The 23635-nt window shown below is 39.2% G+C and overlaps 2 protein-coding genes across 2 annotated transcripts; both read right to left on the minus strand.

Annotated features, from left to right (window-relative positions):
* Positions 1 to 16: 16 nt before the first annotated feature.
* LOC145491467 (putative ethanolamine kinase) lies at positions 17 to 8357 on the minus strand. Its single transcript, XM_081470709.1, has 7 exons — positions 7282 to 8357; positions 6418 to 6560; positions 6122 to 6205; positions 5307 to 5399; positions 1644 to 1714; positions 1169 to 1242; positions 17 to 380 (listed from the first exon to the last, which is right to left on the minus strand). Exons 1-7 carry the CDS (start codon positions 7806 to 7808, stop codon positions 308 to 310), a joined length of 1065 nt encoding a protein of 354 aa, XP_081326835.1. The 5' UTR covers positions 7809 to 8357; the 3' UTR covers positions 17 to 307.
* A 4952-nt stretch (positions 8358 to 13309) lies between these two features.
* Positions 13310 to 18833, minus strand: LOC145490730 (uncharacterized). Its single transcript, XM_081469821.1, has one exon. The coding sequence runs from the start codon at positions 17496 to 17498 to the stop codon at positions 16125 to 16127; it is 1374 nt and encodes a 457-aa protein (XP_081325947.1). The 5' UTR covers positions 17499 to 18833; the 3' UTR covers positions 13310 to 16124.
* Positions 18834 to 23635: the final 4802 nt, after the last annotated feature.

The following is a 23635-nucleotide window of genomic DNA, read 5'->3' on the forward strand; positions in this document are numbered from 1 at the left end:
AGGAAAAAAAAAAACACCACCACAAAAAGGTACTACTTATACTTTCAGTTGAATTGCAACAATGTCTATTAACATAGTGTATGCAGCCAGATGTTAAAACTAGTTACATGTATTGTAAGAATCAGATCTACTGGAGACCATCAGACCAAATGGTCTGATTCCATCTCCTGAACTTTGTAATCATATGGATGTGTAATATGTCATTGATTACAATAAATAATTATTTGGCACTCTTGGTCATGTCCTCGGGTACATGTAGAATGCTTTCTTTCCCTGCTCTACAAGTGCTGCTCTGAGTTCTTGTCCATTAATTATCATACTGCAGTGCCAAAAACTCATCTTTTCTTCTGAAGTACTCATTGAAGCGGGTTATTCCATACCTGATTGAGCCAAAAACATTATAAAAAGAAACATCTTTTACAGATTAAAATGATTTTAAAAGAGCATCTTCACAGAAATGAGACTGATTAGCAGGTTCCATCTCTCACATACACCAACTCTAATTAGGCTTAACGGATTCTTCAGAAACAAGCTTCCACTTGTGTTTCATAACTTGATATAAAGAAACAAAAATTAATGCCTTTCTTAATAATGAACCAGTAGTGCTCATTGATGTAATATTTATAATACAGTGTATAATTATATTGAATCTTGCAGAATTTCATTGATTATTTTTCGCTGTGGAACATAGGGCCCTGACTACTAGCTTCCATCTTTCTTGGTCTTTAGCTACCCTCTTCCCCTCCTTTTATATAATTTTGTCAAATACTTCTCCACCTACTACTTGTATGTAGCAGGGGACTTGTAACGTTCTAATGGTTATAGTACACTGGACCCTGGGGTCATTCCATTGTGTTTTTGGGCAAGACACTACTTTTGCAGTGTCTCTCCCATCTCAAGCCAGGTGTATAAATGGGTACTGGCAAATTTAATCCTGGGAGTTAGCCCCTTGATGGACTAGCATCTCTTCAAGAAGGAGTAGAGAATTATACTCCTAGTTGGTTAATTAATGCTTTGGAAACAAGGATAAGCTCTCACAGTATGGACCACTTGGCCTGATGTATACATTATCTTACATGACTGTAATGAGAGTCCATGATTATGAGATCCTCAAGAGCTCAAATTAGGCCTATGGTAATGTCATGAGTCACTGCTTTGCAATACTTACCCAAGAAAATCAAAGTCAATGGCAGAGAAATGCGCTTGAACCAAAGCCCACATAGACCAATAGAAATGAGCTGCCTGTATGATGATGAAACAATAAGGAAATATGATTGTCGAAGCAGATAAGTCTTCAGTGACTCAGGGTCATTAGACTAGAGTCATTAGGCAACCTTTTACAACTGTACCCAACTCATTGCAGTCATTTGCAAAAACAAAAACTAGGATCACAGCAAGGAATAAGGAGTCCTATCTTCCTATCCATTGTAAGTTGTAATACAGATGTCAGACCTTCCTTTTCAAGGACAACTCAGCAACACTCATGGACTTGTTTTCTTGAGAATCATTATTTAAAAATATTTTGTTTAGCAGGGGCACAGAGAAGAATCTTGTGCACAATGTAAGATCTCACATTCCACTATTTGACTAAGTTGTGATATCATTGGTAATAATTATGTAGTTGATCAGGACCACGAACTTACCAAGGCAAAATGATTGGCTTGTACATACAATTTTTCTATTTCTGCATCAGCAATTTTAGGATTCACCTCACCTTTGGAACAGAACACAATACTAATATTCAGTTTTACATGGAGAGGAAACTTTTCAGTGCATTATAATAACCATTATGTACATGACAATTAGGTGGTCTACAACTTCATACTTGATTTAGTAAATGCAATTAGTACCCTGCCCTAAGCCAAACTTTGTGTGTACCTTACACTGAACTCATGAATTGGTGGGTAGTACAGTGCTGTAGAAAAACGTGGGAACTTAGTTTGTCAGAAAATAAATTTTTGTCAACCAGTCAAGGAAAATAATTGATCAGCTTTGGTGAAAATTTAAAAAAAAAATGGTGAAAATTGGAAAAAAAAAATGCAATCATCTGCTAATGGCCCATCTTGTCAAGCTTCTGGAAGTTGCCATTTGAAGGCCTACACTACATGAAGATTTATCCAATTGATGATGTCACTCTGAAGACAACATGACGATAAAGCTGTTACCATGAAGTATTATATAAGGAAATTAAACAGTCAAGCTATTAATAACTATTTTTCCGAACGTGTTTGAAGCTCTTTGAACCAATCATCACAGCCTCTGATTATGTCAACATGGGAGTCTCCCAGATAATAATTGAACAGGTGAGTGCAAAACCATGCTAAGTGACGATTTGGGTGAAAAAAAAAATTTCGCGAAAGGGCTTGAATTTTTGCATGTGGTCTTCAATGTAATAGAAAAACGCGGCCCTGTATTTTAGTCGCTGGTTTTTGCTTCGTTTTCGAGTTATAACGTATGCAAAAATACTTGGCTTTTCCTAGCCATGTCTTTAGGAGTTTATTTGTTGAACAGCAAACAGGCAGACTGTTTATAGTGTATGAAGTCAAAATCAAATCTCACAGCATATACAGAGCGGAAATCTGGGAACAGATTGTTTACATCGGCTATTGTGACGTGAGTACAACACGTGAATCGATCGAGCGACAAACGAAATACCATCGAACTAAAAAGAGATGTGCCGCATTAGAGCTCTGTCAACTAATATCTTAAGCATTGTGTTAAAGTACCTTGTGTGCCTGCCTGGTGGTTGAGAGGCATCATAAAGCCTCGATAAACCCGTAAGTCATCAGCACGTTTTAAAGAATCAAAATGTGTTCTGAAACTTCGAAGGTAGCTGATATACCGTAATCGTGTTATCGGCGTTCGAAGTCAGATCGAGCCAGGCAGCAAAGTCCAAGAGCAGTTCTTGCCCAAGAAAAATACCCTCTCGTGAGTTGTGGCCCATTTGCCAAGCGTTGCTAGTGTCAAAGTTTGGAAAGCGAGAACTGGTTTTTGAGTGATAAAATTTGTCTTGTATCGACCGCCATGTTTTCCCGCGCACGAGGTGTAAAGACCCTTCCCGGCATGCATTGCGATCACGTTCTGCTCGCGTTTCTCGAACTGGTAACTAGATTGTTTCGGCTTTTTTCATTTAAAGATAATAATGGCCAACAAGTAGCGATCGATTGTAACATAGATCTGTGATCCAGGTTACTTTGATTTTATTTCATATCGGCATGATTTGTAGTGTTTTGAACTTCTGGGATCAGCGGACATGCAGATGTATGGAGACCCGTACGTTGCGCAGAAGGGTTAATTTGTTAAACTGTTAGGCGGTGCGTGACATAAAGCTACGATCGCGTTTGTCGAAAAATATGTATTTATCTCGTGATTTTTAGCCATTTAAGACGTTGCTGTATTTGGAAAAGTGCTTATTTGATGTTTATTTGTTCAGTGCAGATAGTCATTGTCCCAGATAACCAAAGTAAGTTCCAGATGTTAACACTATTTTCCGGCCGCCATATTTTACCTATTTAAACCTGAAATCAACATTTTTGAGCTTATACGTTGCGTGAAATTAACATTTTGCTGTTTTCTAAGTGAAATCAACATCCTTGCCGTCACGCGTTGCGTGAAATCAACATTTTCACCTATTTAGACCTGAAATCAACATTTTTGAGCTTATACGCTGCGTTAAATCAACATTTTTCTGTTTTCTAAGTGAAATCAACATCCTTGCCGTCAAGCGCTAACGTGAAATCAGCATTTTGACCTATTTAGACCTGAAATCAACATTTTTGAGCTTATACGCTGCGTGAAATCAACATTTTGCTGTTTTCTAAGCGAAATCAACATCCTTGCCGTCAAGCGCTAACGTGAAATCAGCATTTTGACCTATTTGGACCTGAAATCAACATTTTTGAGCTTATACGCTGCGTGAAATCAACATTTTGCTGTTTTCTAAGCGAAATCAACATCCTTGCCGTCAAGCGCTAACGTGAAATCAGCATTTTGACCTATTTAGACCTGAAATCAACATTTTTGAGCTTATACGCTGCGTGAAATCAACATTTTGCTGTTTTCTAAGTGAAATCAACATCCTTGCCGTCACGCGTTAACGTGAAATCAACATTTTGACCTAGACGTCCTGAAATCAACATTTTTGAGCTTATACGCTGCGTTAAATCAACATTTTGCTGTTTTCTAAGTGAAATCAACATCCTTGCCGTCACGCGTTAACGTGAAATCAGCATTTTTACCTATTTAGACCTGAAATCAACATTTTTGAGCGTATACGTTGCGTGAAATCAACATTTTGCTGTTTTCTAAGTGAAATCAACAACCTTCCCGTCACGGGTTAACATGAAATCAACATTTAAACCTTTTTTGTCCTGAAATCGACATTTTTGAGCTTTTACGTTGCGTGAAATTGACATTTTGCTGCTCTCTAAGAGAAATCAACATCCTTGCCGTCGCGCGTTAACATGAGTCAACGTTTTAACCACTTTTGACCTGAAATCAATAAATTTGAGCTTCTATAAGTTGCGTGAAATTGACATTTTGCTGGTTTCTAAGTAAAATCAAAGTCCTTGCGGTCGCGGCGGGCCGATCCTTTGTTATAATAAACCGAGGCGAGACTTCGACTTATAACAAAGGCTTGGCTTGGCTATTATAACAAAGGGTCGGCTCTGTTTATCATAACAAAGGCCCGGCTTCGTTTATTTGAAGACCTCGGCGGGAAAAGGGCGCTAGGTATTTTAATCAAAAGTGAACTTTGTCGAAAACGCTCCAAATTTCCCATACAGTTTTGTTTAGGTATGTTTAACAATGTCCCGTAGTTTTTCCGCTAAGCTTCGCTTCGTTTTCGAGATATTGCGTATGCAGAAAAACCACTCGGTTTTCCTAGCGGCGTCTTTATAAACGAAGCAAAAACCAGCGACAAAAATACAGGACCACGTTTTTCTATTACATTGAAGACCGCATGCAAAAATTCAAGCCCTTTCGCGAAAATTTTTTTTTTCACCCAAATCGTCACTTAGCATGGTTTTGCACTCACCCCTTCAATTATAAAGACAGAATCACCTGGTCTCCCGCACGGGTCAAATCTCACAGACAATACAAAGGGAAGCACGTTAGATAAATGTTTCAGACATATTTTGGCACATTTTTGGGATTAAATGATTGGATTTGTGATGCATTTTTGTGGTTGAATTGGTGGAGCTCTCCTTTGAGCAACTTTTTCTTTGGGTCAAAAAGGTAAAATTGGCAATCTTTTTATATTGGCATCTCTGTGATTTCAACATTTAGTGTGTCATGCATGCATGTACCTCTCAACCTGGCAGTTTCTTCAAGGTAAACAGCAATCCATTTTAACTGATGTTCCCTTTTAGGATATAAATTGTAGTCCACTTCATCTACACCTAAGGAAAACAAATACATTTAACTCTCAGCCTCTCCTGACTAAGGACACATTTTTAAACAATATTATTGATTGAATTAATTTATGTTATCTGCTGACCGCAAGGTCCATATTGGGAAGAACTGTGTTCAAGGCCTTGAGCATGGCCCTAAGCCTGCTACTCAAGACCAGAGGGCACTGTCTTTCCCAATATGGACTGACCAAGGCCAGCAACAACTTTTGTTTTGAATTTTACTTGAAGCTGTTCGATACAAATCACTACAAATCTGATGTTTGCGTGTGTTTCACATTTTGGGCACAAAAAGTGATGCCATTTGCATCATTATTGCTTGGCTCTGTACTGTGTTGAATGCTTACATTTTACATTGTTTGAGATCTCAGTCTCTTGAGCAAGACCTTGCTCTCCAGCAACTTTTTCCATACAAATCTTTTTCTTTTAAAAATTCAGACCATCATAAAATCTCCTTCTTATAAATGATGGGGACCTCAAACTTGGCCATGTTGATATTTCCAAAATGCTTAAATTCCATTTCTGGCATTCATTAAGTTATAGCCCATAATTTTATGAAAAATAGGTCATGTGATGGCTTAGCTGCAAAGGGCCTATTATATGGACAAGTTAAGACCCATGCCATGGAAAGAGTCTGTATAATTTCATTTAATTTAAAATATTGCAGCTTTAACTCTTGCCTACAGTTAAAAAAATCATTAATATATGGATACCTGCATATTCGCAGAAGTGGTTTCCAATGTCATGAGGGAGGAAGTTCATACTGGCGTACTCGTAGTCAATACTTAGAACAATGTCTGGAAAAACACAAATTACAGTTCGCCCGAGTTAACACTGCACAGTCACATACAATTCAATATTAATAAATATTTTCAAAAGTTACTAAGCATGAGGTCAAATTGGCTGGATATTGCACAAGTTCTTTTTTTGTTTGCTATAATGGACAAAGGCATTCAGTAAATAATAAAAATAATGTGTAAACGCTACATCATAAAATTATATGACCTACCTTTAGTTTTATCATAGACTATATTCTTACAGAGCATGTCATTATGACAGAAGACCACTGGACAGTTATGTTTTAAGAGGACCATCTTGAGGTGATCAATCTCTTCCTTTAGCTTAGCTTTACTAGGAGCTTGCTTTTCAAACCTTGTGTGTAAAAGCAATATAAATTAATGAATCTTTCAATTAAAATATTGTGGTCTTAAAAACACACTTTACTTTAACTTTTAAATGGAAAATCACAATATCTTATAAGAAGCTGTTATTTCTGGACAGGTTACGAGTGGAACATAATATTTGTGAAAAATAAACTCAGTCATGCAGTCCATAAATAATCAGTGAAGAATTATAAAATATTAGTTGTCAAGCCAAGACAGACAAACTGTCTGTATATGTAATAAGCCAGTATCGATATTAACTGGCTCTCCATAGAGAGGGTTCCACTTTCCAACAGCTCCCCAACCACTAAAGTGTAAGTCATTTAGCCCCCAAGTTGACTAGCCCCTAGCTGGTTAGCACCTTACCAGAAGTCAATTAGCCACCAGTCACACTTAAAGAACAAGAGAAAGACAGTGTTTTCAACTTCTGGTTGGGTGCTAAATGACTTCTGGTTGGGGGTTAAACAGTTAGGGACTAAACGACTGGTAACCCAACCACCACCCCCAGCCCCACCCCCTCCACAACTCACAACACAATCAATGATTGCAATCTAAAAATAATAATAAAAAAAAACATTGTGGACAAATCAGTCGCCTTTTAATATAATTGACTGATTGATTGAATCAATATAAACAGTGTCTTAATAAACAACTTCTATGTCACCCCCTGCTCACACTCTCCCCCACCCCCTCCCCCTTCCACGTCTCACCTTTCGTTTTTTACCGGGTCTTCGAATTTTTCCGGTAGAAGATTAAAATACTTCATCATTCCATTGAACAACATCGGCTCTGCTTTATGTCGTGAGTTCTCGTGATTGATTTTGATCGCGTGCAATTGAGCCATGTGCCGGGCACAAAGAGAAGAAATATGCGAGTCCGCTATCGTATCCGTGTCGAGAACATCTCCAGCTAGGAATCCGTAAGCTAGGCCATTCTCCAATGTGCCGTAAACTGGAGGTCCGTAGCCCTTGGAATGCAGAATCTGAAAGGTTTCCAGCTCCTTTTCGCGATCTATAAAGAGCTCGGTTTTATTTCCGAAAACTCGGAAGAGAATCATTTCGCCGGCATCCAATCCCGGCATGTTGCAACCCACCAACATGTTGCTGATGCCCTCATCAAACTGCTTAAATTTGACTTCGTTCAGGTTCCATTCTGGTCTGATCTGATTCAGAACTGGTTTGATACTTTCCTCGATATTTTCCGGGTCCAATCTGTGCTTGAAATGAGGAATTTCCATTTTTTTCACAGGGATGCAAGATCACAGGAAAATCAATCTCCGACTTTCACCGATTACTTTAAACCGCTGACCAAGGTGCGAAGCACGAGGTCGAGGGAGATTGGGCCATACTCGACACATCCCGTGACCGCATGGACGGACGTCAACAAAGCGAGGAACATGGAACATCCCGGAACATCCCAGAACATCAAAAAATATATATATAATTAAATAAAGAAATAACCTAGAAAGACAAAAAGGTAAAAAATAAATAAATAAATAAATAAATAAATAAATAAAATAAGAATTAACTGGTTTCAGCTCCGAATATGTAAGAAAAAAAGAAGAAAGAAACGCGAATGACTGCAATGAGCGAAGGCTTGCAACTTTAACCTTTTAAGTAGTGATGTCGGGAGGGAACACACAAGGTATCCCCTCGAATCCATTCCTGCCAATTGTTATCACGTGACGGTCCCTTATTTTACAGTGTCAGGGTTGAAGAGGTTGATTACCACCTTAATGTTTTTTTGTTTTTTGTTTTTTGTTTTTTTTTCAATGGCGAGCGAAAACTGGGAGAGTACCTGTCCCTGGGGTAGGGCCTTCTTTTCTCTTCTCAAATTTTTTTTCCATTCATAGAAAACCAAGATAGTGGCGTTCAAACTCTTCGTGTAGACCGAAAAATATGGAACTGTAAAAAGTCTACATAAGTTTCTGATTTCTTTATTCAATTCATTGCGTGAAAGACAAGCGTACTGACACGATTTCCCATGGTTAAACATGGCATATAGTTTCTTGTCTAAACTAATTCGAACTACTCGATCAAGTACTGATGATTTATTGACTTGCCAGACGGAAATTGTTTGTTTTGCAACAGCTCTACACCATTAATTTACTTGCATCGCAAACCTTCAGATCGTGTCCAAGGAGCGATTTAAAGAAATAGAAAGGCTTATTTTCTCCTACTCGAATCATCAATTAAAACACGCTGAACGACAAGTTATCGCACATGAGGGGGCATTCACACTAGGCCGGGAGCACTATTTCATATATTTTTTCCTAATCATACAAATTACAATTTCCTCGATTGTGATTGGTTTAAAAAACTCCTATTTTCCAATAATTCACTTGCGAAGTTGTTATCAGACAGTTTGTAATCGGACAGTTTGTTACTGGACGGTTTGTTATTGGACAGTTCAATAAGCCAATCACATTCAAAGTTTTAGTTTAAATCAACCAATCACATTTAAAGTTGTAGTTTAAATCAACCAATCTCAATTTCAGAGCAGCATTAAACAATTTACCCCTCCTTTGTCAGTCTTTTAATGCAAATTTTCCCTTTATTTCACAACTTGCCTATTCTTCTTTTCTTGGAAATTCTAATTTTTATGATTTATTGATAATAAGACGTCGTGTCGTCAATTCGGTCTGTAATCATACTCGTGATAAACAAATCAGACTCCCGCTGCGCGGTCGTCCGATTTTGTTATCACTCGTATGATTACAGACCGAATTGGATTCCTCTCGGTCCTATTACCATTACTTATTTTGTATATTAAACGTGTTGGATGTTATTATTATTATTATTATTATTATTATTATTATTATTATTATTATTATTATTATTATTATTATTAATATAATAATTATGAGTAAAATGTGTAAAATTAAATTAAAAAATGACTAAAAAAGTTAAATAAAGGAAAAATAATAACACACGGAAGATAACTCGTTAAGAAGAATGTCAAAAATTTAAAAATAAAAGTAACAATTTACATCATCAAATATCTTCTTTTCATATTAAGTTTGTGTTAAAATTATGTTCTTGGTTCCCTAGATCGGGGGAAATTCGGGATAAAAGAATAACAATAATAATAATAATAATAATAATAATAATAGTAATTATAATAATAATGATAATAATAATAATACTAAAATACTAAAATCTTGCTAGTTCCTCAGTTATCGATGTCAAAGGCCCTACTAATCCTAAACATGAAGAATATTAAAAGTTATATTCCTAAAATCTTGCTAGTTTCCTACCGATTCAAAGCCGCTACTAATCCTAGATGTGAAGAATATTAAACGTTCTAATCCTAAAATCTCGCTAGTTCCTCGTGGATTTCAAAGTCGTTATTTGTAATGTTCAGCGGGATTCTTCACGTACAACGTGAGTCTCTCAAGCATAGCAGCGCAGACCTCAAGAGGGCGAATGAGACTGGCGCGAATCCATGACTTTGTAGTACTATAAACCTCTCCCTTTTTGGTTGATAAGATTTCAGCCAGTCTACTGTGACACCTCTTGCATTCATCTGCCATTCCTCCGGTGGTAGTAAATAACAGTGGAGTAAAGGAGCCTTGTTCGACTTCGAACACCCTGCTAGCGTACATTCTCTTCTACTTACTCTCATTCTGGCGGTAGATTTGTTTTGTGGCGAAGCCTCTATAAGACTCTGCATTCGGGTAACAAACCCTAACATCAAAAAAGGCAGAGCCTTGCCGATCCCAGAAGCCACGAGCATGAATGTCAAGCCGGGCATCCGCTGCTCTGTTCGCACTGGGTGTCAGCACTGCTCCGTTTATCTCCAGAAGTACCGGCTCAGTTTGGACGTCATTGCATACCACCTTTAGCATTTTGGCTTCCAACTTGAAATCACGCAGCTCATTATGTATTTGAATGATGAAGCCTCTACGCGTGCACACCATGGCGTGGTGTACATCAAAAACATCTCCACACGCACAGGTAGACGGGGTGTCGCTTATTTGCCAATCATATCTCAAATGAATGGCGTGCTTGAATTCCCTCTTATTTAGAGTGATGTCCACATCTTTAACTGGAATGACTGTACGCCAGCTAGATGCCCCTTTCTCCGCAGCAAGGTCGGCAGCTCTCTTAGTTTGTTCAGGAAGGGCATTCTTCACTTCCTGCAGGTTTTCTCTAAGGCGTTCATCCTTAACTCTACGGTTACATTGCTGCAGTGTTCTAATTGTATGCTCGTCCCAGAGCTCGTGCGTCTGCGCGACTAGTGGTTCAGTTATCGCGGTTGAAGCTTCGTATTCCGAGGCTGCAATATGACATGGGTTTGTGATCCTAAGACCACCCATCCTTACCGGTAATGGTAACAAACCACGCTCAGCTGGCGTGCCGGTGTGTCCTGTGACAGCATGAATAAGGGCGTGGCTTGTGGCACGTTCTAGCGGCTCTAGAAGATCTAAATAATAATAGTAATAATAATAATAATAATAATATTAATCATCATCATCATCATCATCATCATCTTTATTTATCTTCGGCAGTGTTCATAGCACAAAGGCTAGTGGGGCCGAGCAAACAACTGAAACAAATAATTCAAACTGAACATAACATGTCTAGAGACACCCGACTTAGGCTTAATTACCAGCCGCAATTTCGGCGTCACGAGATACTACTAAACACTGACTAGAGTCTGCTCGAAATCCACCCCAAAACACCAAAACCTTCGTATTCTCGGTAGCAGACCGGAACTAGATTGCAATGGATGTGGGGGAGGGGGTCAATGTCATTTGCATTTGACTGCATTAGCCTCACTTGCAAGCTAGTTCCAGTTCCAGTCCGATACCGAGAACATGAAAATGAGACAAAATGGTGTATTCATGTATTCTTTCTTTCTTTCTTTCTTTCTTTCTTTCTGTCCGTCTGTCTGTCTGTCTGTCTGTCTTTCTTTCTTTCTTTCTTTCTTTCTTTCTTTCTGTCTTTCTTTCTTTCTTTTTTCGGCTTGAATAGTGTCGCTTCTGCTGTCACTTTTTACCATCTACATACCTTTTGGTTTTTTTTAAACTAGTACTAACTGATACCCACGCTCCAAGAGGGATTATTTTACTATTTTTTCCTTTAAAAATGCTTTTTACGACAAGTATACCCCACACAGTTTTTTTAAAAGGAATCCCCGCCTGGAAAAGAAAACCCAATGAAACGTGACTCACTTCACGATGCAAAAACTTACACGTACATACATGACGATATTTTGTTATGAATACTGAAAAGGAAAACATATTGAAGTAGAAAGTTCTTGAGTGATTCAGAACCTCCTGCTCAGAGCTTAAACGTATACCAGATGGATATGATATGGAGATTCTATGGAGACCCGCCGAATAGCGAGGTTTCTCTAGACACTGAGCTTTTCCAGCTGCGCATTTCCGCTTGGGAGTGATAAGATCATAAAACTATTCAGCTCAGCATGCAGTTGACTCCCAATAAACGGAAAAGTGAATGATGCGTGGGAGAGGAACCCTACCACAAAAAGGCCCCATACCAGATTTCCATCCATAGACAGGAAGGAGGGGCCGGGGGGGGGGGTATACTCAACAAAGTAGCACCACCTCGAGAAACAAACGCTTTCCCTATTTTCAGTCACCGACAAGGTAACCATTTCTGACATCGTCCATAAGCCGGAAATGGTACCCCTTTTGCCTACCTACAGCATAATTTTACCGACTGCTGAAAAGGTCCATCAGAGTATTACTGAGGCTACCCTAGAAAATCTCCAAATCGTTCGGTTCAAACCCCAAAGCCTCCTCGTCATCAATAAACCTCAGCGAGATATTTCAAATACCCTTTTAACTGTCTCAGAATAACAATTTTTCATACGCCCTTTTATACTTCAACTAGGAAAAACCCTACGCTTTAATTAATGTACCTACAAACTGAAAAACTTCTTTTGGGCAGGGCATAGCCATATACTCGATTATTGGGAGGTACCATCCTCCCGGATTTCCATTTGAGAATGCGACGAGGCTATTCCGCATGGAACCCGCCTTTCCAGTGGCACACCACCCCTGTTGTTATTGCGTAGTTTTGAAAAAGAGTATAGAAACCAGTATATATCTGCTGATATCAGATGGTAGCGCTGTGAATCTTTATAACCGAACTGGCGAAAAATAACGTAAATGTTCGTTTTATCGATAGTTCGTATTTGTTTTGAACGGTGCTACGTTAATTGGCTCACCCAACATCAGTCTGTGTATATCACAAAACTTAAAGAAAACAGTTAGATGCTAGAAAATTGAAAATTGTCGAGTCCAAGGTATATTACCTCCTTTCTTGGCTTGCATCCGCAAAAATGTGTGCTCTATTATGGGGAGGGAATACATGAATTATCTTTCTTTCACCCCATGGCTTGTGGGACATTTATTCGCTATATTGGGGCGTAGATTTTAGTACGTTTAGGGCTCCGAAAACAAGAATTTCGGTATAGACGGGTTCTGTTCCGTACCGTTTACGTGTAGAGGTTCGTTAAACCAAGTTTCATTGACTGCAGCGCTAGTTCTGTTTTCGATTTTTATCGCTTAATTATCTTCTTTTGGCTGGTTTTCTTTGTATCATTACGGTAACTAAAATTATCGACAATTTTTAAACCACGTTTTTTTTTTTTTGTTTTCATTATTATTTGTTAGCTTGCCTTGCGTAAGAGAAACATTAATATATCAATATCAGACACATCAGTTTCAAAACTCTCCCTTAACACGCAGACCGGATACTGATAAAATATAATTATGTTTTACTAAATAGGTTTAAAGTGATAAACAAGTGATAAGCTATATTTTCCTTGCGAAATTAGTGGTAACGCTTTTGTCGACCGACTGACCCGCAGAGGAGCATTATGTCGTGCTTTGTGAAATATCGCGCTTTTTGTGGGTACTTACAAAATTAATCGTAGCAATAATTGAGTCGAAAACACTCAAGTTATCAAATATTTAGCAGTCCAGCTCCCGATATGGCCGATTATTCTTCTTTTTCGTGTAAACTTGCTATTGTAGCGGCAGATGAATTTAACTGCAGCGCAAAGTGTAAAATCCCCCCTTGCAGTCACAGAATGTTGCTTGCAAACAAGGGTTTCCCTCCCCGCGCAATATACGCCTGTCACAGCAACCAGAGGGCTCTTTGTTTACTAGCCTGCTCATGCAACTGAAAACGGGCAAGACTGAAAGGAATTTTTGGTTTTGGCCAATATACACCAGCCGTAGCGCTTTCCTTACACAATGAAAGCATATGGCACGAAAATGAGAGCAGAAGAAAAAAAAAACTTGAACGGTTTACAATGGTACACAACTACCCGTTTCACAACCTGCGCGTAAACACACAACCGATTACATTTTATGCACGCTTCTTCCTAGGTGGTCAAACTGTTGCAGGAAATTGTGAAATTTCTAATATTCCGACCTTTTCTTCCAGCATGGCTGCTGTCAAAGCGACAAATTATACCTGTCTCATTTGATATACGTCTGACAAACGCGTCAACTAGCAAAGAGTTTGTTTTCTTCACATGAAAGGAGATAGCAAGACCACTTCCGAAGGGCCGTAATGGGACGAAATCATTGGCTCGGCCGGCAAACCTCCCGCCAAATTAATAACCTTGTGTTGACTAAGAACTCAGCAGTTGACAGCTTGCCTCCCGGGGCGATAATTTATTCCCAAGGCAAAGGTGTAAACAAAACGCAATATCGCTCTAAGCGGGAGATGAGAATTTTGGCTCTGCCTGTTGAGTTCACAGTATCCCTGTGCCTTATTCGAGGTAATTTTTAGCTAAAAAAACCCTTTAGACTCGCCCCGTGACCGACGGAATTACGATAAAATCTCTCCGCGTCGACAAATAGAGGTTGCCCGTCGCGCGTTTGGTGGGCGGTAAAGCCCGGAAGCCGACAACTCGTAATATCATATTCCCCTATAATGTACCCCCATTGGTGAAGTGTTTTGCGTGTGTCGCGACAATGACTCGCGAGTCACGCGATCTCTTCGCGATAGCCAAACATCCATTACTATGGCTTAAAGAGTCATTAAATTTCTCTCCATCATTGGCAGAAATCTCGTTTAGCCTAAGGCAAAACGCAGAGCTGACCGAACGCGCCGGATAAAGTGCCCTCGATACTTAGGTATTGTTTGCCGATTAATTTAGTTGCTTTGACACGAATCATCCCAGGTTATTTTCAAAATAAAATTAAGAAAAGGACAAAAAGTGTTCTTTGAAGTAAAATAGCTCTTTCTGATTCTCACGTTTATCCAAATAAGTCAGTAATTTCCCTCTTGTTTCCGAATGAGGTCACTGATTCTGGCTGATACACTAAAGGACTTTGGCCAAGAACAGAAAGAAACCAATTGCGATTTTACTCGGGAAATTACTTCTATCTAAACAAGTTATTCGATAAAAGAGAAATTAAATGACGAAATTCGAATAATCGCCATCGATTTTGTCATGTTTTCCACACTAGCCAAAACCTTGCCTAGTTTTTTTGTGATGTATTTTCACTCTAGAAGTTCAGCCTCTACATACATTTAGCTTAGACCAGGGCCAATTTTCTAATGTCAAATCAGTTGATGAAATTTTCTTTTCTCAAAAGAGCTCTTTAAACTTCCTCTAATGCAAATTGTTCTGATTAAAGAATTCTGTAAGGCCCAGTACTTACACCTTACATCTTTGTCTTACTTTAGCCAGCACAACGTTGATTTTTTTGTTTGGTATCATTAAACGGTGTAAATCGCAGAAGGCATACATGTACAGTGTAAAATGCGTTATTGCATTCATTTTATTAATTACTTTCTTCAGAGAACGTTTTGAAATATAGAGCCCATTTCGTGACATTATTTTCATATATAATAATATTTCACGTGATAAGGCGAAGAGTAACTTGATGTTATGGCTGATAACCAACTTAAGTCAGTTACAATCAATTTCAAGGCTATTAGTTCTTAAGTTTTGCTTCTTTTAAAACTGTAAGAGACACTTCCATACTCTCTCTTAACCGAAACCTGTTAATAATCTTCCTTATAAAAAATGTTTGTTGTGATCAAAGAGGCCAATTCAGTTGAGTTTCAGGGCTTTTATGGAAACGAAACAAAACGCGGGTGTCTTCGCTTAAATATATCTCAGAACGACGCGACGGAATTAAATTTGCAAGGCTTTATCAATACATGAGCCAGATCAGGCCAAAACAGCATTAAACCCACTGTAGGAAATTGGTCAAATTGGTGGCGTTCAGCAAGACTTAAATCGGTCTATTTTGTAGAATCAGTTCTTGCAGTTATAATATTTCATAGATCACGTTATAAACAAGTAACTTCCAATTACGAGTTTATATTCAGACTGAGCCAAAACGAAGCAAATGGAACATGTACCAATTGTTTTGAATTTTTCACATTGAGAGAAAGCCATTCAAGGCGATACCTGTCGGATTTCAATGTCTGAAAAATTTTATTACAAAAATTCCTTTCTTTTTCTCTTGAACAAGCATGAATCCAGAAATTTGCGAAATTTTTAAAGCACTTGATCTCCAAATGTCATGAAATTTAGGAATAAATTTTTGAGTTCATATGTCGGTTCTCTGTCGAAAGATACCTGGAGGGGCTCCTAAAGCAAGTCCATGAACAACCTTAAAATGTTCCTCAGATCTCAAGCCATGAACTTTCATGTGCTTTCTAAGAGAACTCGGGTGCGTGTAACTTTTGTCGCAACCAATGTACTTACAGCGATACGGTTTTTCCAGCGTGTGAACGTGAATGTGTTTCCGGCGATCGCTGGAGTTCGCGAATCTTTTGTCGCAGCCTTTGAATTCGCACGCGAACGGCCTCTCGCCCGTATGCGTGCGAACGTGGATTTTCAGGTTCTCCGCTCGTGCGAAGCTCTTCCTGCAGCCCGGCTGATTGCACGTAAAGGGCTTTTCACCCGTGTGAACTCTGATGTGATTGATTAGTTTGTACTTTGCCTTGAAGGGCAATCCATTTCTCATGCACTCTTTCCAACAACAAACGAACCCCACGGGCGTGGCAGAGATCAGGTGTACATCAGTGATATGCGCTACAAGATCCTCTATTCTATAAAAACCTATTCCACAGACCTGGTTAACCATCTTCTCTAACTGGATCCATTCACAAATTAAAACAGATGAACGCAACGTTGGGCTTTTTGCATCGTAGTTTGACAAACGAGATTCCTGAACATCAAGATGGCTGCAAACGCCATTCAAACTCTGTGGCTCTGTTTGCGTGGAGAACACGAGCGAAGGAGGTAAGTCTTGCGCGTATCTCTCCACGCGAGTTAGATATCCTTCGCTCGGGGAGTACGCTTCCCTGCCGTACAGTTTTCCAGGAGTGTCCATATTCAGATTGCAGTGCTTGTGGAAGACTATATTTATCCCGTTGTGCGTGTTTGACGGTATTCCAGGGATGACAATGTCCTGTCTGTCTCGACTAACATTCCCGCTCGAGTTATGATCGCGAGGCGCAGAGCTCGTCGAGTAAGTCTGTCGAGAATCATTGCTTTGCGGTGATTTGCGCACCTCCTCTGAAGCGCTGCTGTCCTCTTCCATGTGGTCGCACTCGTTTTCACCGTCTTCTGAATCTTCCTCGTCCGCGCCGGACGTGTTTGGTTTCCAATCTGCCCGATAAGCCGGGAACGAGAAGTATTCGCTTTTCACCTCATTGCACGGACTCGGCTCGTTCGACCGTTCACTCTTATCAGTCGGCGCGCTTACATCTTGTTCACTCTCACTTTCACTGTGCAGCGACTCCACGGAGCTCGTCCTTTCCATGATGTTCCCGTCCGTGTGTACCTCATAATAATTTCGAAACACAACCCTAGACTCTGTCTCAGACAGGCTGGTATATTCGAACGGGCCACTGTCGAGAGGTTCCGCTTTCACGACGATTGACGGACGAAAGTGGTTGAACTCTTCGCTCCCCATGTTGGGAATCGAAACGCCTGTTCCGTCAGGGAGCGCTCCTGTAACGGAAGAAAACTAAAGAGACAGCGTATACCCTCCGTTCTCTGGAGCCACTACAAGGTTCTGAATGTTGTCACTTGTGCGCCGCCTGAGAACATTTACGGGCCCGGCGGCGCATGCTCCATGCCACCTCACTGGGTGTCTCATTCATCACGTAGTATTTTTGCCCCCACCGTCAAAGCGCCCCACAGAGCGCTTTCAATCTTTGCGGCTGTTTCAATAAAACTTGTATTCAAACAATTTTAGTCGCAGCAAGCCGTCGTAACAGAGGTTGACACCCATGAGAACATCTGGGTCACATAAAATTTTCTGTTTCTTCCCATTGACACTTCCAACTCCCCCGAGTTCAAGATTATGCGAGAAATCTACGGAAGCAGGGTCCACACCGCAAGTGCCTTTGTTTTGGGGTATCAAGGACCTTGGACGGCGAAAATAACAAATTGATTTCAGGGGTTTTTTTGGCCCGAGTCTCCAATAAATGAGAAGGAAGAACGAGTCACCAATAACATGATTTTTTCAATTTTTTTTTTTATATGACCAGCTGAGTCCACTCGCTATGAGCTTTGCGTTCATTGAGTAGACCGCCCTCCAGGAATACCAGAAGTTTATCTCCCACAGAAAACACACGGAAATTATTTTAGCGCCTCGCACGCAGGAGACTGGATTGAATATACAGTGTCGGAAAAGCTCCGTCGACTTTGCTTTCTTTCCTGACGGCCCCATGGATCAGCGTAGAGTTAAATGAAAGGGTTTGGAAATCAACTGAGCAGTTTCTCGCACGATTATAGAAGAGAATTTCATTGCGTGACGGTGGTGTTCGACCTTGACAAAGAATAGACGATAATACGCGTTGGCTCCCCAGGAGTGACACAAAGTCAATAATCGAGGTTTGTGCTTTGTGCGTCATAGAATATAGCGCGCGCGAACGCGTCTTTCGACCACGCGTACACGCGACTCTTGTTTCTCTATGAAAGCTACACGTTCTCGGCGAATTTTTGCTTTTCTTTGTTAAAGATGCTGATTTTAGGTTCTGGTAGAAATGGCGAGAAGTATTGAAAAAGACGTGAACTGCGCGCCGGAACAAACATATTTTTCGAAAATCACAATTTAGACGCAGTCATGTTTGCGGTGCTTTTCTTCTCTCGCTTTCGCTCGTGGCTGTTATAAGCGTTGATTTTTCATCGCGCTTTAATGTTGTAAAACTATAGTTTTAACCAATATTCAGTTACCAGCTCAAAGACCTTATTTTCGAAGCCTTGTTTTGAGTAAAAATAGATCCACCTTGTTAAGAACTTTCCGCCCTCAAGTAGAATCAACAAAAAACACGATGTATTTTTAATATAGAAGCTTAACCTTTGGGGAAAATAAACCATACGAATTTTTTTCAAAGCGTTCAACTGACGTTTTAAAGCTGGCGAAGTGAATATTTGCGATAGAGGATTCCTATTGAACTGAGATGATAGTTAAATTTACGAGACTTGTATCTCTAGAGTCTCTTATACCGTAATTATTTTTTGTGCGCCGTTCGTGAATACTTAACTTGAATTCCAAGGGCCACAATAGCTTCGATTTCATATGCGACAATTCATTTGGGCGATGTGTAGAATTTTTTTTCTGTATTAAGAACTAAATGATCTCTTTAGCACATGTACGAGAAATAAGAGGAAAAATGGTGTCAGTCCTTCTGGAACAAAGACTTTCCGCGCATAAGCGTGGCTCTCTATTGACTAGACATACAGGTCTTTAAAATAACGGCATCAGCACAAATACGATTTCTCGCGGCGGCAAATCAAGCACACAATATCACCAGAGTGGTTTATACAAGTGCTGTATTCGTCCAGGTTTGTAAGAAACAAAAATGGTACACGACCGTTGTTCCGGTCATAATATGGAGGCGGTTTAATGGCCTATTGATGCATTCAAGACTCGACAGTTAATACTGAAGACACTTCAATCGTCACGGCTCTAGATTTCATCGATCTATAGCGAGAGAAGTGTTAACTCGCCGAAAGTAAAACTGCTTCAGATCGGATCGTGCGGGTGAACCCTTGAATGACTCGCCTCTAAACCTGAATTGGGTAAACGTAGTCTCTTGTAAATATACAATGGGACATCCAGGAGACATATAGTAAAAGATTTTCCCCTGAATTGGCATTTTCAAAGTTGCTGAATCCTTATTTTCCCAGTTTATTAACTGTCTGTTTTTTTCTTAGTTATCTTTATTGCGTTGTTCAAGAGAGAAGGAGCCGAAGTGTATGAGCTGAATGCAACCATACCGTACAGGGTTGTGTCTGACATAAAACTGAGTTGTAGTCACTTAGTCTAGAGGCTTCTACTTACCTAAACCTGAGCCATAGGTAGAGTTCAGGCACATGTATGAGAAGAAACTGCTAAATTTTTACATCACGACAAAATTTAATTGATCATAAAAATGCGTTGCGTTGTCTGACCTAACGTGAAATAAAATTACAAATATCAGGAAAGCGTTCAAACTGCAAGTACAATTGTCAACTCTCCTGTAAAATTGTTTATACAAGTGTTATTTTACCTGGAAGAAGATTGTGTCCGTTTCTCTGCTTGACTTGACTTAAATTATCTGTTCCAATATCTAATGTTTGGGCATGTTTGATATTGGGCTGACTGTTGCATACATCAATACGACCCTAAGTGTTTTGTTGACGCAAGAATGGGTTAGACGCTTTTAAACTACTGTATTCCGCAATGAAAGAAGAAATTAACGAAGAATGAAACGGAAACATGCGGTTTTATAATTAATAGCCTGTCTAAAGTGAGATATTACTGTCTCAATATTTGCGGAGTGGATGTCTCGCACGAGATTAGTCGGCCATTTTATTCTTGTATCGATCAGCCCCGGTCTCAGCCTGTAGATGAACTAAAAAAGACATGGAGTGAATAATTTCAGTGTTTTACCTCGGACAAGTAAAGCAAAAAATTACCAACACCACACTTTGTGCTTGGGCAAGGATTTAAGATAACGAATCAGGGCTATTCACTTAAGTTATACCAAGTTGTTTGAAGATACTGTTGTAAAGTGTTATTCAAGGTCTGGCGATGAGAATATACAATGAATTAGAAATGACAAATCTACACACGTAGCAAACTTTCAATCATCTTTCCATAACAGCCACACGTCACAAGTTTTCACCGAGATTTAAGGCAATACAAAACCTGGTTTCATTGGCCGTGCAATTTATATTAATCGAAGAATCGACAAAGAAAAGTTGTCGCTATCACCAGATTTGTGGCGGAGTATTTCGGAGAGTTTCTGCTAATGACAAGAAATATGAACGACGATTTTTTCACGATCGTGTTTTACATACAACAAACTTGTAAAAGGCTCAGTTTAATGAATCCTTTTAGAAGGCAGTCGCTAATACCGAAATTTGTTTGTTGACAAGCATGCACCGTTTCACAACACATGCACGAACTTTAATTAAAGGCTTAAAGAGACTTAGCTTTTGTTTTCCACGATTACTCTGCTTAAGCAATAAATCCCTCTTTTCCTACCAATTTTCTTCTCCTAATATCTGCCGTCATTATCAAAAAACTTCTTACCTTTACTTAATCCGTTTGGATCTGAAAAAGTACTTCTATTCTTTACAGATTCTCCTTTAGCATCTACGACCGAACGAATACAGCTCCGTGCACTAAATTGAGACCAAAGGAGTTCGGTCAATCCCGATTTAGTTTGTTCGTGGGTGGCGAATTGAAGTTCCAATTCAATGGAACACAACATGGTTCGGTAATCCCTTTATTATTTTTCGCTTTTTAATAAACTCGAGCTTATAGCTTAGCACAACATGCTACAAATGTAGCACTTTTAGGACCCTAATGTACTTTGAGCTTAAGTTGGCCCAAGGTAACAAGGTAACTGACAGTAACCGGAACCAGCTGAAGAATAATTGATTGTTGTTCGTCTCTTCCATTCTTTTTCAAGCACTCCATAGACGTCTATATTTGTCGAGTCCCAAGGTGTTTAAAAAGCTCTACCTGTGTTGGCTTAAGTGTAGCGACAAAGGACAGACCTTTTTGATGCAAACAAACGACTCTAAAAATAGCTAAAGGAAGACAAAAAACCTATGGCGGAACAAATTTGAATTGTTAGTCCAAAGGCTGGTTGTTTCTTGTCCGGCTGTCTTGTAACAAACTTGGATGTTCCACGTTCATCGGTAGGACAGTACGGTATGTGAAGATAACAACATGTGATAACATCAAACATTTGTACAATCTTGGCATCTTTTAACAGGCGCCTGATTATTGATCAACAACATTCAATGCAACTAAACTGATTAATTGAGTATAGAGTTTGCAGTTCAATGGTAGACAGAACTGGCCTAATTTTTAACAAATCCCAAAGTTATCATTCAGCTCATTCACCGAACCTTATGGACAAATACAGTTTGTGTTGAGTTGTAGACTTTATATTTCACTTTGTAATATGTTTTTAAGGAGTAGAAGTAGTTACTAATGTATTTTTCGCCCAGTAGAGGGTAACATTTACTAAAATCGTTCTTTTCTTTCGTTGCGACACTATAAACATCCATGTGAAGATAGTTTGCTTTATATGCATCGTGTGTTTTTATGCGCGTTTTAAGCTAATTTTAGTCGGCATCTACGGATTCAGTGATTATCCGGGTTGATTATTTTAACTGTTTTTCTTGCTTTAATTGCCAATGGAAAAAATACGAGGAGCTAAAAGCTGGTAGATTGTATCCTAACAATTGTCTAGACACTGCTTCAAGCACACGATCTGACCTAATCCTACAATGCTTTGATAACAAAACTCACGAAAGCCTTATAACATCTGAGCTGAGAACTCTCTATTTATTTTAGCCGGAGAAGGTCTTTGCCGAAATGTCTTCTACTATCCGGGAGTATTCCTACATTTACTCAGTCTCGTTGTCTTGGGTTGAAGGTTTTTGGTAATTCGTTAACTTCATTTCTCTTTCTTTTTTCTTTTTTGATAGAAGTTATAGTTCGCACATATTTACTTCGTTTTAAATCATAGAGGGATACACTACTTGCCAGTGATTATTTTTGGAAAAACCAAAGACGTCCCGAAAGAACTGATGAGTTTTCAATGAAAAGTACGGATTGTTTTGATCTATTTTGTCACAAATACATTCTTAAATTTGACATATAACTGCCACTGATTAAGATTGCTGAATCGACGCTGACTTTAACAAGTCTAATTATAAGGAAAAAAAAGAGGAACGAGTAAGCATGTATGGCCTCTTGCTCTAATTGATGATATTTCCTCCTGAAAGACATCCCTGGTGAGGCAAAATTTGGAAAATTTTGCCTGTGACAATCATGTGCTGGTGTTTATATGGAATTGCTTTCAGTAAATCAGATGATGCCATTATTTACATGTGATTATTACAAATACTGACCAAAGGAAAAAAAAACAACTGATTTACACATAGACTTTGATTGCCATAATATCGATAACTTGTTGAACATAAATGATGAAAATTCCACGAACATGGTAATGAGCCCTGGTAAAATTTTCCTTCGGCTGTACTTGATGTTTCCAAAATGTTACAAAAAGCATTTCTCTTTTGTGTAAGTCGCCGCACTTTGAGGGAGGTTAAATCTTAGGAGGCTTTACGTGAAGTGAAAATTGAAAGTTTTAAGAAACGCAGTTCCTCAGTTTCTATATATGGCTTGAGGTTCATTGTCTTGTTTATTCCGCGACTGATGGAGCCCGTTTGTCTTATCTTTTACAAGGCCGTAACGAGAAAGAAAATTATGGCTGAGCCAATGTCAATGAAAAAGTTAGGACTGAGGCAATGTTCATGGTTAATTTCTTTCCATACGTATTTAGAGTGTTTATGATGACTGCAAACAACAAAAAAGAAAAAAAATGACGGAGGCAAGTTCCTTGGTTTGCCTAAATTTAACACTGAAGAGCCTCAGCTGTAATCGATTGTTACGGCGACATGGTCAAGTGTAGTACAGTATTAAAGGCAATGGTTTAATCAAGGACTAAAGCATAGATGCGCTGTTTTGTAGCCCACTTCCTCGCTTACTTGTTCGTCTCTATCTTCCTGTTCTGTGGCAATGTTCCACTGTTT

This window comes from Orbicella franksi, chromosome 6 (assembly GCF_964199315.1).
Source record: "Orbicella franksi chromosome 6, jaOrbFran1.1, whole genome shotgun sequence".
Classification (NCBI taxonomy): Eukaryota; Metazoa; Cnidaria; class Anthozoa; order Scleractinia; family Merulinidae; genus Orbicella; species Orbicella franksi.

Bases quoted from the DNA above. Each gene is read 5' to 3' on its own strand.
- LOC145490730 (XM_081469821.1), bottom strand. From the start codon at position 17,498: ATGGGGAGCGAAGAGTTCAACCACTTTCGTCCGTCAATCGTCGTGAAA.
- LOC145491467 (XM_081470709.1), bottom strand. From the start codon at position 7,808: ATGGAAATTCCTCATTTCAAGCACAGATTGGACCCGGAAAATATCGAG. The intron at 6,206-6,417 runs GTAGGTCATATA...GTGTTTTTCCAG, and splicing joins AGTCTATGATAAAACTAAAG to ACATTGTTCTAAGTATTGAC. The intron at 1,243-1,643 runs GTAAGTTCGTGG...ATCATCATACAG, and splicing joins AAGCCAATCATTTTGCCTTG to GCAGCTCATTTCTATTGGTC.